At 54.6% G+C, this 17,032-nt stretch overlaps 1 protein-coding gene across 1 annotated transcript in view; it reads left to right on the forward strand.

Annotated features, from left to right (window-relative positions):
* The window catches only part of GTF3C1 (general transcription factor IIIC subunit 1), a 75,461-nt gene that overhangs the window by 45,698 nt on the left and 12,731 nt on the right, over window positions 1-17,032 (forward strand). The window contains exons 16-28 of the mRNA XM_043560242.1: window positions 4-149; window positions 916-1,013; window positions 1,512-1,608; window positions 1,720-1,897; window positions 5,179-5,320; window positions 5,693-5,828; window positions 6,342-6,423; window positions 6,562-6,750; window positions 8,439-8,596; window positions 10,598-10,740; window positions 12,830-12,911; window positions 14,671-14,783; window positions 16,520-16,582. Of these exons, the coding sequence (XP_043416177.1) occupies window positions 4-149; window positions 916-1,013; window positions 1,512-1,608; window positions 1,720-1,897; window positions 5,179-5,320; window positions 5,693-5,828; window positions 6,342-6,423; window positions 6,562-6,750; window positions 8,439-8,596; window positions 10,598-10,740; window positions 12,830-12,911; window positions 14,671-14,783; window positions 16,520-16,582 (1,627 nt within the window). The remainder of the gene's footprint in view (window positions 1-3; window positions 150-915; window positions 1,014-1,511; window positions 1,609-1,719; window positions 1,898-5,178; window positions 5,321-5,692; window positions 5,829-6,341; window positions 6,424-6,561; window positions 6,751-8,438; window positions 8,597-10,597; window positions 10,741-12,829; window positions 12,912-14,670; window positions 14,784-16,519; window positions 16,583-17,032) is intronic.

Consider the following 17,032-nt stretch of genomic DNA (forward strand, 5'->3'; position numbering starts at 1 on the left):
TAGTGTACGTGGATGAAGCCTCATGGATGCGCTATGTCCCTCCCATCCCTGTCCATAAGGACTTTGGCTTCGGCTGGGCTCTCGTCAGTGACATTCTCCTCTGCCTGCCCCTTTCCATCTTCATTCAGATTGTGCAAGTCAGTTATAAGGTACTGATGACTCCCAGGGCTATTGTGAGGGCTGGTCCCTCAGCCTAGACCAGAGGACCTACACTCACCTGGTCAAGGGAAAAAGTACTTCCAGACTTGTGGTTGTCTGGATAGATGGATGGATGGATGGATGGAAGGAAGGAAGGAAGGAAGGAAGGAAGGAAGGAAGGGTTAGAGGAAGGAAGGAAGGAAGGAAGGAAGGAAGGAAGGAAGGAAGGAAGGATTGATTGGATGGGTGGATGGTTGGGTGGATGGATGAATGGGTGGAAGGAAGGTAGGAAGGGAGGGAGGCATGGAGGGAAGGGGGATAGATGGAGATGAGATGAGATGGATGGATGGAGAGATGGGATGGATGGATGGAGAGATTAGGTGAATGGGTGGGTAGATAGGCAGACAGATAGGTAGGTGATGGAGAATGGATGGATGGACAGCTTGGATGGATGGATGGGTGGGTGGGTAGATAGACAGATAGGATAAACAGGATGGCTGGATAGACATAAATAAATTATTGGCTGGATAGATGGATGGTTGCTTGGTGTGTCAAAGGAAATACTTGAAAGACTTAAAGTTAGATCAATTAGATATATCGAAAGAGACAAATAATTATGTTGTAGCAATATGCTTCTAGAAATTTGGTAAATACCAAAAAAGGAGACAATAGGTTCAGAGAGACTGCTGCCCAGAAAGGAGTGGTGTGTGTTTTTTCACGGTTCTTGCAATTGACCCTGGCCTTGAGGGTAAGCTGATCTTGAAAATGACCTCTTAGGTAGACAACCTTGAGGAGTTTCTGAACGACCCTCTGAAGAAGCACACACTGATCCGCTTTCTCCCCAGGCCCATCCGACAGCAGCTTCTGTACAAGAGGTAAGGTCCCTGAAAATGATGCAGGCTGGGTGACAGTCCCAGTGGGCCCCTTGAAGTTAGGGTTCTGAATAATTGTTCACCAGGAACAGAAAAAGGATCTGCCCCCCAGCTTGTGAGGACTCGGGGTTTTCATTCATTCAGTGACCCTGTGAGCCTTCTGGATAAAGCACAGAGACAGACGAAGTGGGGGCTGGAGAATTTTGTCACTTAATTTCAAGGTTCAAGTAAAATCTGTCGATAAAGACTGCGAGGTTCGGAGTCGGTTTTTTTTTTTTCCTTTGGCTAATTTTTCTTTCTCAATCAAAACCCCATGTCGGATCCACGCTCCATTGCCCTGGTCGGGTGCTGGGAAGGGGCTTCCGGGTCTCTGCACAGGTCAGGCCCCATGAGGTAGAAGAGGGCGCCACGAGCGAGTCCCACGCCTTCGCCCAACGCGGACCCCCTGGCCACGGCCGAGTGCGCTGGCACCGGAACCCGCCACTCCCCTCTGTTTTCCAGACGCTACATTTTCTCTGTGGTGGAGAACCTTCAGAGGCTGTGCCACATGGGGCTGCTGCAGTTCGGCCCCACAGAAAAGTTTCAGGACAAGGATCAGGTAACGTGTCCTGTGCCCAAACGAAGGGGGTCCTGATGGCCAAGCAGTTTCCAGACAGCTGGCCGGCCGTGGTTCTGAGCTTCCCCCCTCGCCCCGTCTGCGTCTCCCTAGGTGTTCATTTTCTTGAAGAAGAACGCGGTCATCGTCGACACCACCATCTGTGACCCACATTACAACCTGGCCCGCAGCAGCCGGCCCTTCGAAAGGCGTCTTTATGTCCTGAAGTCCATGCAGGATGTGGAGAACTACTGGTTTGACCTGCAGTGCGTCTGCCTCAACACCCCTCTAGGTACCGTCTGTCGTTGCGGGGCTCCCTGTTCTCCCCGCTGTCTGTGCCATCAGTGTGGTTTAGAGCAAGAAGAAACTAGAAGTCGCCGCCGGTTTGCAAACTGTTCTCCAGAGACCTAGAGTGTCCTTGAGGCTCCCTGAGGAAGGAGGGCGATGGGCTTCGAGTAAGGGGGCCCCCAGGCCACTCTGCTTTGTCTTCATTCACTCGTGCATTCAGTAGGTATTTGTTGCACACCTGGTGTCTGTCATTCCTGGGCCTGACCCAGACACACGCACCCCTGCCTTCCTGAGTCTTAGTTCTCAACAGAGAAGACACACAGATCCACGTCCCTTGCTGAGACAGATGCTGCGGAGGAAGTATACAGGGGCGTGAGTGGAGGCTGTTTTAATGGGGTGGCATTTGAGCCGAGCTCTGAAGGCTGAGGCCGAGTCCAGAGCCGGGGAAGAGCAGTACAGGCGTGGGAACGTCACGTGCATCACTGGGAGAAGCAAGAGGCTGGTGAGGGCGGGGAGGAGAGTGGCAGCTGCCATTGGAGAAACAAGAAGGAGTCAGGACTCTGGGGGCCCTGTAGGACTTGGTACGGGGTTCGGGTTTATTCTAAGAGCAGGAAGAAGCCGCTGGATAGTTGTAGGCAAGAAGTGACAAGATCTCTGCCATTTTTCTTTCTTTTTTTTTTTTTTTTTAATTTTTTTTTTTAACGTTTATTTATTTTTGAGACAGAGAGAGACAGAGCATGAATGGGGGAGGGGCAGAGAGAGAGGGAGACACAGAATCGGAAGCAGGCTCCAGGCTCTGAGCTATCACCCCAGAGCCCGACGCGGGGCTCGAACTCCCGGACCGCGAGATCGTGACCTGAGCTGACGTCGGACGCTTTACCGACTGAGCCACCCAGGCGCCCCTTCCATTTTTCAAAGCTCACCCTGGCTGCTGGGTGGGGAACGAATGGAGGACCCCAAGAGTAGAAACAGGGCTGTGACTCCTGTCCCAGAGAGATGTCCACTGGTGACAGCGAAGGAGGGGGGCAGCTTGGCAGGTGTTTTGGAGGAAGAACTGAACAGATTTGGCCAGCAGGTCGGATGAGTCAGGTTTGGGGGTCAGGCCTTTGCTGGTGTCTTCTTCCTATCCCTGCCATGTCCCTTGACTTGTGTTCACCTGGCAGTGACCACTCGTGCATCAAGCATAGTCTCTTTGAGGAAGCTTTTCAGCACCTTTATGCTGTCAGCTGCTCTTTCTGAGGATTCCTTGCGCACAGGAGATTTGGCTTCCATCCCCACGGTGTCTCAAAGTGCCTGGTGCACGGTCGACGTCCCGTGAATGTTGGTTGACTAGATGGAGGCTTTGTGCAAGGCCACAGACCAGTGCTCTTTCCTCCAAGCCAGTTTCCACCTGGTCTCTTCGTGCCACTTCTACTAGGAGGAAGGGCTGCCATGTCCGGTCTGAACCTGGGAGGGGAGCCCTCTTCCCTTGCTCCTGTCACAGAGCCGAAAGGTCACCCTTGCACCTCACTTCTTGGAAAGCCAGAGGCCCAGGTCTGGATGGGGGCGAGGGGCTGCGGGGGAGCCCATGACCCACACTGCTCGCTTGTGTTTGGTAGATTTGTTTGCTGTCGGGGGGTGATGAACCCTTGCAGTGAGAACCTTTAATGTAATGGGTCCAGACAGGTTTTAGAACTTGTGTGTTTCATAGAATCCTCTGACATTCAGTAAGCTAGGCTTTTACCATTTCGGATTTTTAGAGTGCCCTAATTCCTCTGCATTTTATACCCAGATAAAAATTTGTGAACCGGTATGTTATTTGCACCAGAGTTGTTGAGGCTTGACAACTGGTGAATTTCCATCCCTTTTAGTGTTCATGAGCAGAAATAGGGGAGGCTTAGAGTCCATTAAGCAGGCACCGATTGTCCCTTCATTTAACAAACACTCGAGGAGGGGCGCCTGGGTGGCTCAGTCGGTTAAGCGTCCGACTTCAGCTCAGGTCATGATCTCGCGGCTGGTGAGTTCAAACCCCGCGTCGGGCTCTGTGCTGACAGCTCGGAGCCTTGAGCCTGCTTCGGATTCTGTGTCTCCCTCTCTCTCTGCCCCTCCTCTGCTTCATGCTCTGTCTCTGTCTGAAAAATAAATAAATGTTAAAAAAAAAAAATTAAAAAAAAAAAAAACCACTCAAGGAGGTTCTGCCCCAAGGACTAAGGGGAAAGTACCATATAATAAGACATGAGCATCCTTCAGAGCAAGGGCTCACCAAGCATGGGTATGGGTATCACCAAACAGATTCACTGGGAGAGACTGTTAAAATGAAGATTACCGGGCCCTGTCCAGAGCTTTGGATTCAGCAGGTGTGGGGGTGGCCTAAATCTGCATTTCGAACTCACAGCGAGGTGGTGCACAGGAGAAGCATTGCCTTAAGTCCTCCTAGGCTTAACCAGCCATTCACATGTGTGACCTTGAGCTCCCCTGAAGACCTCTCTGAGGTTGACCTCTTCATTTCTAAGCCAGGAACACCACCACCACCAAATTATGGGCTGAAGCAGAGCTTGAACCCCGTGTCTTATGTAAACACCAGCGAGCAGTGTGGGGCATGGGCTCCCCCGCAACCCCCCGCCCCCACCCAGACCAATGTCTCCAGTCGAGCATGTTAGAAGACCGTCTTGGGTAGTGTGCGAATCACCAGAATCTTCCTTTGCCTTACTCAAGCAACAGTTCATAGTGGTTTATGTTTTCTTGCAAGAAACACAGTTTTCTTTATTGTGCCTTTATAGAACGCTATTGCTCAACTGTGTTAATGCAGCTCTTGGACACTCAGAGAACATCTGGCTGTCCTCCAGACCCCACCTGGCCCGGGGACACTGCACTGAGCTATCTGCCCAGATCCCTGCTGACCCTGACTCCACGGCCCCTGCCAAGTGCATCATTTTTGCTTACTGTCTCCTCCGGGCTGGCACACAGGAGCTCCGTAGGCTTTCCCTGAGGAAGGAGGCCCCAGGGCTCCTCTGCTCGCGATCCCCCCACGGCCGTTGGCCTCTCCTGTTGCCAGCTTGCCTTCCCTCCCTCGTGGAGTTCAGCCAGAGTACAAATCCTTTACTCGGGTTCACACCCCAGTGTTTGACCCCCTGACATCTGTGATAACGCATTTGTACGAAGAGGGTCTACCAGTTTCAGAGCCTGTCCCGCGGTGGTGAGTGGAGTCGCCGGAAGGGAATCTTTCTCTTGCCCGCGGCTGCGAGGCGGCCTGCCGGAGCCACAGCAGGACACAGTCACCAGGGAAGCTTGCGTTTGCTCTCTCAGGTGTGGTGCGCTACCCGCGCATCAGGAAGAACGGCACCCAGGATGAGGGCACTGATGAGGAGGGCAGTCTGCAGAAGGAGCAGGAGAGCGCCATCGACAAACACAATCTGGAGCGCAAGTGTGCCCTGATGGAATACACCACGTGCGTGTCCCCCCCCCCCCCCCTCCGCCCCCAAGTGCAGTCCCACAGGCTCCAGCTCCTGGGTGTCCGGCCACACAGGTCAGGCTGGGAGCGCCCACGTCTCTGGTGCAGAGGCCGCAAATTGGCGGCCACGGGCCCCTCTGGCCCCGGCCAGCCCTTGGCCCACATACTGTTAAAACAGAACAGACTTGGTTGCCACAATTCAGAAGTTGGGAAATTTACATAAAATTCTGGGGTCGGACAAGCGTTTTCCTTCTGTCACGTGTTACCAAGAAGGTAAAAGGTAGTTAGGAAACATACCTCCACCATGTCGCGGGCTCTCTTTTCAGTTCCCAAGAAGGTGTCTCTTTCCGTTTACTTCCCACCTCTCAGGGGGAGCCGTGAGGTCGTGGACGAAGGCTCGATCCCCGGGGACGGCCTGGGAGCCGCCGGGCTCGATTCTAGTTTCTATGGGCACCTAAAGCGTAACTGGATCTGGACCAGCTACATCATCAACAAGGCCAAGAAGGTGGGCTTCGGGGAGGTACGGGGAACACGCATCCCCGGGCCACTCCCCAGCCGCTGCCGCAGCTGCCCACCCCGCCTGCCCTTTCCCGGCTCGCTGTTTCTGATTTGGTAAAACCAAAGTTGACCAGAGGCACAAGTACTTACATCCGTATGTATTGAAGGCACATCAGGCCCTTTAAATACCTGCCTGGCCAGTGTTGTTGTTTGTTTTGTTTTTTGTTTTTTTCAATGGATTCTAACTGATTCTGTCACACGGACAGGTATTCCTTTTTAAAGAAGGAACAGAAAGTCCATGAGACACAGGTCATACATGAGGGAGCACGTGTGCAAGAAGCAAGTGGCTGCCCAGGGGAAGCCCAGCCCCAGGGGCAGCCCGACGGCTTCTGGAACGTAGCTGCACAGCCGCCCTCCCCTCTCTGGCAGAGACCAGTACACCTCAGTGCATTTGACGCTCTGGGTCCCTGGGGATTCAGGGAAGCCCCTGCTTCTTTCCAGTGATGCGCTTGTCTTTTAGGAGAACACTGCATCTGAAAATGGGCTCATGGTGAGACTCCAGACGTTTCTGTCCAGGCGCCCGTTGCCACTCAGTGCTGGAGGTACGTGAGCTGGGGGTTCACCTTGGAAACAGACACGGGACCGGCCCAGGCCACGTGACTACCTACCACACGTTCCATTCGGCTTCCGGCCTTCGCGGGGCTCATCCTGAAATGCTCACCTCCTGTGCTTATTTCCAGGCAGTGGCAGGTTGAATATCTGGGGGGAAGCCAGAGCAGGATCTGAGCTCTGCACTGACAGGGAAGAACAGTTCGAGATGGACCGAGAGCCCACACTGGACCGGAACTGGAGAGTGAGGGGTGGGAAAAGCCAGAAGCGGAAACGGCTGAAGAAAGACCCCGGAAAGAAGATCAAGAAAAAGAAAAAAGGTCCCGTGATGGTCGCTCACGTCGACTAGGCCTTGTCTTTGTACATTCCGGCTCAGAGACGGACTGCAGTCTCACTGCGGCCGGGGCTGAGCTCTGCCCCCAGACCTGGGCTTCTCTTCTCCCTCTGTTTGTAGGGCTGACCGTGCACGGTCGCCATCTCGTCCTCCACATCGAGCTGGCAGACTGAGAGATCCTCAAGCTTCTTACATGCTTCCTCTTTGTGTCTTATAGGGTCTTTCAGCTTTGTGACGCCCCTCAGTTCAATTTTCTAACTTCATCTCAACTGAAAAAACCTTAGCAAAAATCATTAGCAGAAATCCTCATCTCAACCAGCCAAAATCCTATTATTCTTTTGGTTTGGCTTTTGATACTTGCATTATATCAATCGGGGCAAAGTTCAAAAGTCACGTTGTGTTTTTAACTCAGAGGAAAGGTGGGAGTCGGTCAGGCCAGTCCTGCGGAATCTCTTCCAGTCTCGTGAGCCCCCTGGGTGTGTCTTAGACTGCTGTTTTGGATCCTTCCCCTGGGCAAGTATTCTAGCGAAGGACAGCAGGAGGACAGTGAGGAGATGGGTGCCTGTGTTTTCGTTCATTTTTACATCATCTAAGTGGTCTGTGTGTCGTAACAACGATCTGATAGCTATACCGTTTTCCGATGAGAACAGAATGTTTAAATGGGAACCTGTTTTCAGTGGTTTACTTGGCTGCTGTTTATAACAAATAGGCTTGTGTCCATTGGAAAGCTCCGCCCCCGCCCCCCCAACTTCAGCTCAGCCTATCCAGATAGCCTTGGGGTCAGTTCTCTCACAAAGACCTGAATTCATCACAAGGCAAAATCCGGTGGTGGTGTCCCGTGGAATCCCAAATGTTCTCACCCTACTTTTCTTCTGCCTTAATTTGGAAGAAATGTCCTAAACAAGCAGTCTCTTGGAATTAGCAGTAGCATATGGTGTTTACCTTGTCAAACTGCCATGAGTCTATCCCGAGGGGAGGAGATGTTGAGAGAACCTGGCGGGTAGGAGCTCACGGTTCAGACCCTCTGTCTGCTACTGACTGGGCTGTGCGACTTTGGGCAAATTGCCGTGTCTCACCGTGTTTCAGAGTCCTCGGCTACAAAATGGGGATTATAACTGCCTCCTTATAGAGTTGATGCAAAGTAGCATTTTGATTATGGGTTATTAATATGTAAACAGCTTAAACCAGTGCTTGGCATACAGTAAATACTCCATAATGTTGGTGACTGGCACCGCATGGGGTATTTTATACCCAGTCTGGTTCAGTCCTCACGGAGCCCTGAAGGCTGCACCTTGTTGTCCCCATGGTGCCCCGGAGTGTGCCCACCATCTCAGAGGTCGCCAAGCGGGAGAATGGTGGGGGCCCTGCGCATGCTCCAGCCCTCAAAGTGCCTACCACTGCGGTGGGAGGGATGGGCCGTGGGCTGCGTTCAGGCTGCCCAGCTTCTCACAATGAAATTTGACCAGAGAGAAAATGACAGAAGCGGCTAAAGTATCTATCTGTCAAGGCCCGAGTCTTTTGCGGTTAGTTTCTATGGTTTCTGACACAATGGGATTCTGGTAGCTGATAGCCTTGGTCAGATCTCACTAGCCGAGTAGGGACCCTTCCCCTCCAGAGTGCCAGCTCCAATCCGGCTGTTAGAAGCTCCCTCTCTTCTCCCCCTGATATTCTTAGAAGAGTCCCCCAAAGAGAAAAACAGGAGGCTGCGTTACCACGATGAGGCTGACCAGAGCGCGCTGCAGAGGATGACCCGGCTGCGCGTCACGTGGTCCATGCAGGAGGACGGGCTGCTCATGCTCTGCCGGATCGCCAGCAACGTCCTCAATGCCAAGGTATTTGGCCCCCGGGCCCCCGGGCCCCTGCCCCTCCCTGGCCTGCCGCCTCGCTTTCCCTCTCCATCGCCAGCAACGTCCTCAATGCCAAGGTGTTTGGCCCCCAGGCCCCTGCCCCTCCCTGGCCTGCCGCCTCGCTTTCCCTCTCGTGGGGAGCTCTGTTCCCTATGTGGCCGCACACAGACACTCAAGGCCCCTGGGACGCTCAACTGTTTTGCTTGGCCACCAGGAAAAACGTTTCCCAGAATCCCACAGATGAATATTCCCGGCCTTGCTCATTTCTTTCCAGCCTTCGGCTAACACGCATAGATCTTTGCCTACCTGCAGGCTAAACAGCTCTGTGCTGTTCTTACTCTCTTCACCGGGAACCTAACACTTTCTGCTCCCCTTCTCCCGCCCTCACCTGCCTGGAAAACTCCTATTTTTCTTTCATAACTGCTTATCATCTCTGGAGAGGCTTCATCGATCCTGCCAATTGGAAGTAATTACCGCGTTCTTACCGTGTCCTTCGCACGTGGACTTTTCACGCTGCTTCTGTTGCTTCTGGCCCCTCTTGGCTTGTGGGAGTGGCTGCCGCTCAAGGCAGGGAGACCGCCCGTTTGTTTCGTAGCCACAGCCCCTAGCACAGTGCTCACCACACGGTAACCACTGGGTCGTCGTTCCGCGAATCCGTGTGGGATGGTGATGGTGGCCTCAGCCCGGCTCCCCGGCTTCGTCACGGCTCAGTCCCCGCCTTCTGTGCCACAGTCCCCCACACTCACGTCTTCTTCCCAGTCTGTGTCCTTGAACCCCGGCAGCTGGGGAGGGGCTTCCCATCGAGCAAATTCTTCCCCTTTCCTCTGATGTCACTGCCTCTAAGAAGGTTCCCCACCCCGAGCCAGAGCTCCCCTTCTCACCATGTTCCCCAGAGTAGCCTCACTGACTCCTAGTCTGACTATTCCTGCCTCTTTGCCCTGCTCTGATCTTCTGAGTTTGCAGCAGGGCGTGGGGAGAGCCATCCAGGTAGGTGAACGTCCAGGCAGGCTGGTTCACAGAAGCCGCGAGAGGATGGGCTCTGCCACTGTGTAGTCCAGGGCCTCCTCCAGGTAGTAACACCACCGGCTTCCCTGGTGCCCCCCAGGTTGCGTGCCCTGTCCTCGGGCGCATCAGCCAAGAGAAGCCCCGGCGGAGGTCCCGTGCCCAGAATGCCCTCTGCATCAGGCCTGCTGGATCCCTTTTCTTGACCACTTCTCTAGATGCTCTCACCCCCCATTCCCTCCTAAATTCCAGCCCAGTTCTTCCTCCAGGGAACAACCTGGAGGTGACAGGCTGCCATCCCTGATCTCTGTTCCTTGCCTCTGTGATAGCGGAGAGATGTGCCTGCCTCCACCCACCCTCCTTGCAGCCGGTGGGACCAGGAGAGCCCTGCTTGGTTCTGGGGCAGCAGACCCTCCCCTCATCTGCTTAAATACACACCACATTCTTGGGCCACCTCATTCTGGGGGCTTTCGGAGAATAACCTCGTGATCAAGCCCCTTCCCTGTCTTGGTGCTCCTTTCCTGCATGTTTTTGGCGGAGATGTTCTCCTGAGTCTCTGATGGTGAAGCTAATTCAGTGCTTCTGTTTCTACTAATGCACAGAATGTTTCTGAGCATACGCAATGTGCTCTTAAACCTCGAGAACCGCCCAGCTGACACATGTTTGTCATAACCTTCCCTAACATGCTGCCCTTCCAGACAGCATTACCCTGTGCCCTCTGAGTACCTGTTACTTGCCGGAACACTCTTCCCACCGGTTGTTGAGGATTTGGCTTATTCTTCCCTGCCCAGCACCTCACTCGTGCCAGGCACACCGTCAGTGCTCCATAAATGTGATCCAAGTAAACCCGGGAGGGGCCGGCTTTGAGTGTCCGCTGAGGAAGGAGGCGCCGCAGAACATGCCTTCCCCCGTCCTTTACGATCGTGACCCATAACGCAGGCTCTGGGGATACTGATTTTCCTTCTTGGCTTGTGTGTGTTCCAGGTGAAGGGCCCATTTGTCCCCTGGCAAGTTGTGCGGGACATTTTGCACTCCACCTTTGAAGAGTCTCTGGATAAAACCTCCCATTCGGTCGGACGAAGAGCTCGCTACATAGTCAGAAACCCCCAAGCCTATCTGAACTATAAGTAAGCCGTGTTTGAACTTGCATAAGTTGGGGCCACAGTTACTCCCGTGCTTCTAGTTCGTTCTTTACTCTCCTTGCATCTCGTTTGCCCAAGAGTCCGCTCCAAAATCCAGAGAGAGTGGTGAGTGTGCAATAGCTCGCCCGTAGCCTGCCCGAGTGTTGGGGCCTGTGGGTGAAACTGCTCGTGAGTTTTCAAGGGCTCGGCCTGCCTCTGGGCCGTTTTCCGTATCCGGTGTCTTACACGCTTCAGGACAGCCTTGTGACGTACGTGCTGTTGTCCTTCACTACCCATGAGGACGCGGAGGCCAGTCAGGCTGGGCGGCTTACTGAATCCATCCCGCCAGCGGCGTGTGGTCAGGCAGAGGCGTCTGCTGAGTTTCACCACTGTCTTCAGCGCTCAGGGCGGTTCTAGATGTCAGGGCCCGTCACATAGCTCCCTCCAGGAAGAAGCGGGGCAGGACCGGAGTCATCGGACCCAAGAGCACTGTCCCCGTTACGTCCTCAGCACGTCCTTGGCGTTCCCCTAGAGGGCCGGGTCCGCGTGGTGGTGGCGGCTGGCTGGGGGCCGCAAAGCATCCTCGTTGTGGCTTGTCGGTTGCCAGTGAGGCTGCCCACCCAGGCCTCCCTCCCACGGCCAGGGCACGGGCGCTGTCGCCCGCCCTGTCAGCCCCCGCCACAGGCATGGGCTCGAGTGGGGAGGACCAGCGGGCGTCCGGGCTGTGCGCGGGGGGGCCCGAGCGTTGCCGCCAGCACGAGAGCGGGGCCAGGAGGGGGCACGTGGCGGGGTTGGGAAGGACTGCTCCCACCGACTGGTTGTTCGTGCCCTGGGTCGGCAGGAGAGCGTGGCTCGGGTTGACTCTGAGCCGTGGGCTGCCTGCCGCCCGCTGGGTTGTAGAGGGAGACAGCCCAGCCGTGGACTGTGGAGTAAACCACTGCGACCAGTTTCTCACCCTCAGCACGACTGACATTTGGGGCCAGGTCACTGTTTGTTGTGGGGCCATCCTGTGCACTGTAGCATGTTTAGTAGAAGCCCCGCCTCCACCCACTAGATGCCAGCGGCACCCCACCCCCAGCCGTGACAACCACACATGCCTCCAGATGTCTGCAGGGGCCAGTGCACGAGGGCCCTTCCTTTGGGGAGCCACTTGGCCCTATGTGGAGAATCTTAGACTTTTCTAGGGCTGTGGTCACCTGCTCCAAACCCCTCTTTTTTCAGAGTGGGAACAGGCCCAGAGAGAGGATGCAAGTCGGCCAGGGTGATAGTACGTTGGCAGTGGAGTGAGTTCTGGAACTTGGGCTTCCTGGCCCCTGCCTGACGCTCCTCCGCTTGTCCCGCAGTGGCTGCTGGGCGAGGGGGACACGAAGGGCTGCGGCCCAGAGCCGCAGGACCCGGCACGAGACGTGTATCCACTTGCGGGCTGTGCCCTCACCCGCGAACAGAACGATACAGCCAATGTTAGCCACCCCTGGCCCACCCGCCCCGGCCCTCGGCAGGCAGGTGACCGTGGGGCCCCGACACCTCACCGAGCTCTAGGATGGAATGACAGCCTCCACCTTGCAAGCTCTTTGTGGAGGTGCAAGTGCCCGGCTCATAGCAGCCCTGCAAACACGGATTGCCTTTGCCCATGCTTCTTAGTGGGCAGGTCAGGCTCTCCTTACGTCGTGGAGAGACAAAGATGTGTAGCGGACAGAGCGCTTTTGGAGATGAGAGCTCTTTCCCGTAGTGACACCAGGGCCTGTGTGATAGTTTAACATTTAGAGCACATCTTCACATAGGACATCTCATTTGGTCCTGGCCAGATGCCTGTGAGGGCAGGCAGGCGGGAGTCCCTGTTCTCAGTTTATAAGTGGAGGACGGAAGCTTGGAGAGGCCGAGCGTGTGACGTGTGGGCGGCCACAGACCTGACTTGACTCAGGGTTGGCTGACCCCAAATCCTGCACTGTTAAGAGCCGTCATCACCCAGCAGGTATAAGGAAATCGTACTCTGTGTTTAGCCAAGGCCAGATGTGTTAGAACAGGAGCCTTCCGGCGACTCTGAACACAGACCTCGTTACAAGCCAGACCTCACGGCCGTCCTCCCTCCCTGCAGGGTTTGCCTGGCCGAGGTGTACCAGGATAAAGCACTTGTCGGGGACTTCATGAATCGAAAGGGCGACTACGAAGACCCAAAGGTAGGCCCCCCTGGGTCATCAGGCTCAGCCTGCCCTGAGGGCAGGGGTCTCTGAGTTCTCGTCTCGTCCTGTGGGTCCCGCAGCACCTCCACTGGCCTTACAACGTGGATGTTTCTCCCGCGCGTCTGGGAGATCGGCTCCTTAGTTCTGTGGCTTTGGCCCCCGTTTGATGTGGCTCTAGCACCGGTTCTCAGAGGTGGTTAGAATCTGACACGCCACTTTGCAGTTGGGCCTGTTTCGTTAAGAAAACGGCCGCTCTTCGAAAAGTCCAAACCGCTGGACTCCCTGGAAAGTTAGCAGACAGGACGGGGCCTGAGTTTTCTGGATACTTTGTGGGCAGGCTGGGCCGGCGGCTGACAGGAGTGAAGCCATCTTTCCAGACCCAGATTCCCTGCCCTGTGGCTCAGAGTCTCCTCATCCCCCGCTCGCCGAGCCAGCCCCGGGCTCTGTACACGTGTGTCAGGCCTGGCGCCAGGCAAGGCCGGTCACAGCAGAGACACAGCCCTTCTCGGGGAGCCCAGGGCAGTGGACAGGCAGAGAAGTGACTCTTCAGAGCAGTGCAGTCACCCGAGGGGAAAGCCCAGGCCAGCTGAGGTCGCACAGGGAGTACTGAGTACTTTTGGTGCAGATGACGAAACACAACAACCCCACGGGGCTTCTAGCTGTTTCTCCCATGTGCCCAGCACCTCAGAAGAGGGCAGCCCTGTGCGGGCACAGCAAAACAGAGATGTCATCAAGGCCCCACGTTCAGTCTGTCACTCGCTTCTGGTCCCTAATGGTCAGTGTTCATCCTCATACTGGGCACCTCGTGGTTGCCCCCTGACAGGTGGAGCTCCATCCTCACCCCAGAATCCCAGGGCAGAAAGGATGGGGAGAGGGTGGCACTGGACCCTGGGATCAGGGAGGGGCCAGCCTTGCCCAGAGGCCCCTGAGGTCTCTGTCATTGGTCTAGATTCATCTTGACTCCTCCTGGGAGGCTGGGCCAATCAGATCGGGGCTGGCTCCAGGCTGAGAACGAATGGGGCCCCGGAAATGGGCTGCCAGCAGCATCTACTGCAGAGGGCTTCCGAAGGTGTTAGCACTTAGCCTGGACTCCAAAGATGAGGGACCCACTGAGACAGAGGCAGCAAAGGAAGGGGGAACAGGGCGCTGGGGAGGGGGCCACAGTGGGGCAGGAGCATGCCCTCCTCCTGCAGCGTGGGACAGCTTGCCCCCCTGGGGGATGGATTAGAGGTGAGGCAGCGGGGAGAGTGATCTGTGCCCTAGCCTGGACTGGGCTGGGTGCAGCGCAGGGAGGGAGGGAGCCATTTGGGGTCCACGGCTGAGGGTGGGACGGGAGGAGGAGGAGGCCGAGGCCGCTGTGCTCAGGGTGAGCCAGAGAGGGACAGAGCTGGGAAGGGGGAGGCGGCAGGGGAGCACGGGCCGGGCCTGCTGATAGGTGGCGCGCAGCCGTGGGAGGCTGCAGGGATAGTGTGGGACACACTTGGGCCTTCCTGGGGCCTGGGGCAGAGCTGGCAGTGCAGGAGTGAGGGCTGGCAGCGTGTTCCTTGCCCGAAATCCCTGGGCCCGGTGGTGTCTGTCACCTTCCCAGGTGGATTCAGCAGGCTCAGGAGGCAGGAAGGCAGAGGAGGTTACGGTTCTCAGTCCACATTTCCGGGGGGTCGCTGCTGGGAATTTGTGACAAGATTTCCCTTGACGTATCAGCAAAACCTCCCTTCAGGGAGAGAAACGGCTTAATCTCATTCTGTCACCTTGAAAGGTTTGTGCCAATGAGTACAAAGAGTTTGTGGAGAAGCTCAAGGAGAAGTTCAGTTCAGCCCTGAAGAATCCTAATCTTGAAACCCCAGACACACTCCAGGAGCTGTTTGCCAGGTAAGGTTCTTCTGGGAAGTTTCTGTGTGACTCTTATGGGGCAAGAGGAAGAGTCACTGGCCACGGGCGTCTCCCCTGGTCAGCAGTTCCACGGCCTTGCAGCTGACCTGGCTGTGTCCCCTGACTCTGAAGCAGCTCGCCTCCTCTCGTGGGCAACTTGAAAAAGGAGAGGCCAGTGCCATCCCCAGCACCCCACCGGGCGCCCCCGTTCCTTCTCCCACAGAGGCCCTGCTACTGACTTAATCCGGGCTTCCCCACGCGCCGGGTGTGCTTTTACTAAGATTGCTCACTTGACCTAGGAGGACACTCCAGGATAGAAGTAGCCCTTCCGAGGCGGCAGCGCTTGTGACCCACAGGGCCAGGGTTTGAACTTCCACGGTGGGCCTGGTTCCAGAGCCCCAGCTCTTTCCAGCTCGGCCACTGGGCGCCTGGAGAACATACTTGGGTCCGAGCACAGAACCCGTGAAGTGTTTTAAGTCTTGAGTTCTGTGATCCAGGCCTGTGGCCACTGCCTAATTCACCTGTGAATCCCTTCTTACCAGCCCCATCGAGGCGGTCCCTCTGGCCACTAGATGTCTGAATTTCTTCCTGTAGAGAGGACGTTCATCTGTTGGTTCCTGTTTGGGAACCCTAGGACATGGTTGCATTTAGCCCCAACAGCTTCATCCGGAGATCTCGATCTTCCATCCGTCCAACAGACAATTTACGTGGTGCCCGCGTATACCAGCGAGCGATTTGTAGTTGTTTTCAGACTTGACATCAGTGCCTTCTTTTGTGTTTGGGGCTCGTTTTTGCAGAGTTCCCCAGAACTCTCAAAGGGCATGGTTTATGTACAGTCTTAAAGGTGTTTCAAATAGCCCGCATATTTTCAGTAAATTTACGAGGCAACTTTTAGTTATAAAAAAAATACGGTTAAAATAAAGCCTTTTTACTTTTTAAAGGAGAGTTCATGAACCATCTGGAGGAAGGAAGAAGTCCCGCCCAGTTGTAACAGTTTAACACTAAATTTGATCTGGAGCATTCTGGCAGGACAGGCAAAAAAGAAAATGGATCCAAATACTTTGACTAAAACCAGTTCACATTTCCTGTTAACTAAATTTTAGGAAGAATTCACTGTTGCCAAGACAAATTTTGACTTTAGAATTATAGAAGCCAAAGAAATGTCTTGCAAATGAACAGCCATTATTTTTTTTAAGTGAGTTCTGCGATTTTGTCGTACATTGAATTGCCTGGCTCTGTAATGCAACGGCTGGCCCATTGGACTTCTCTTCTTGTATTTGTTTGCTTGGTAGGAACACAAACAACATTACTTGAAGCTCAGAAACACAGATGGGGACATAGCCTGCTATCTAATACAGCTACTCCCTCTTTTGAGATATCTTCTTCCAGACATCTTTCTTATGCTTGTTTTTAATCCTGATGGGCCCACGATTTTAGATCCCCTTCCCTTGACAATTAGCGGTGGCTCTCTGCCAATAGGCACTTTTCCGTGTTGTTTCATAATTGTCCATAAATGAACACTCCTCATTTTCTCAACCCTCTCTTTACCAGCGCGCTCGTTTGATGAGCGGAGTGTGGTATTTTCTCATTGTAATTGACACGTACGTGTTTGAATGTTAACGAGTTTCACATTTTCTCCAGCACGGTCGCCAGCAAATGGCCACGTTAAGCAAGCATCCGCGCAGCGAAGGTCTCCTGTGTTCCACTGACATGCTCTCCTTTCGTCCCTTATGCAGATACCGAGTTTTGGCGATTGGAGACGAAAAGGATCTGACCAGGAAAGAGGATGAACTTAATAGGTAGGTACTGATTTACCGAGTGCCTTTCCCTCAGCCCATGATCCCGGCTGCCTGCGGCCTAGCACAGGAGACACCCTGGGCCCGACCTAGCCTGCCAGCCGTCTTTGAAGGTGAAGTTGTGTGCGAACCCGGCCTGTTCTGTGGGTCGTCTGTGCTGGTTTCATCCTGCAACATCAGGTCAAGTGACTATGGCAGAGACCACACAGCCCTCGAAGACCGAAATATTTATTATCTGGCCCTTTCCGGGAAAAGCTTGCCCACCCGACCCTCACATAGCAGTGGCTTAGCCTTAAAGTGAGTTGAGGAGACAGTTTCAATTCTCAGCCCGTGAGCTTTCCACGCAAAGCTCTGGTTAGAAAGCTCAGCTGGTTTTTCTCATGTTGGATAACCAAGATTCAGTTTGATTTTAGTTCTACATTTCAATGAGAAGCCTCTCCTTTTTGGAGAAGA

The sequence above is a fragment of the Prionailurus bengalensis genome, chromosome E3, assembly GCF_016509475.1.
Source record: "Prionailurus bengalensis isolate Pbe53 chromosome E3, Fcat_Pben_1.1_paternal_pri, whole genome shotgun sequence".
Classification (NCBI taxonomy): domain Eukaryota; kingdom Metazoa; phylum Chordata; class Mammalia; order Carnivora; family Felidae; genus Prionailurus; species Prionailurus bengalensis.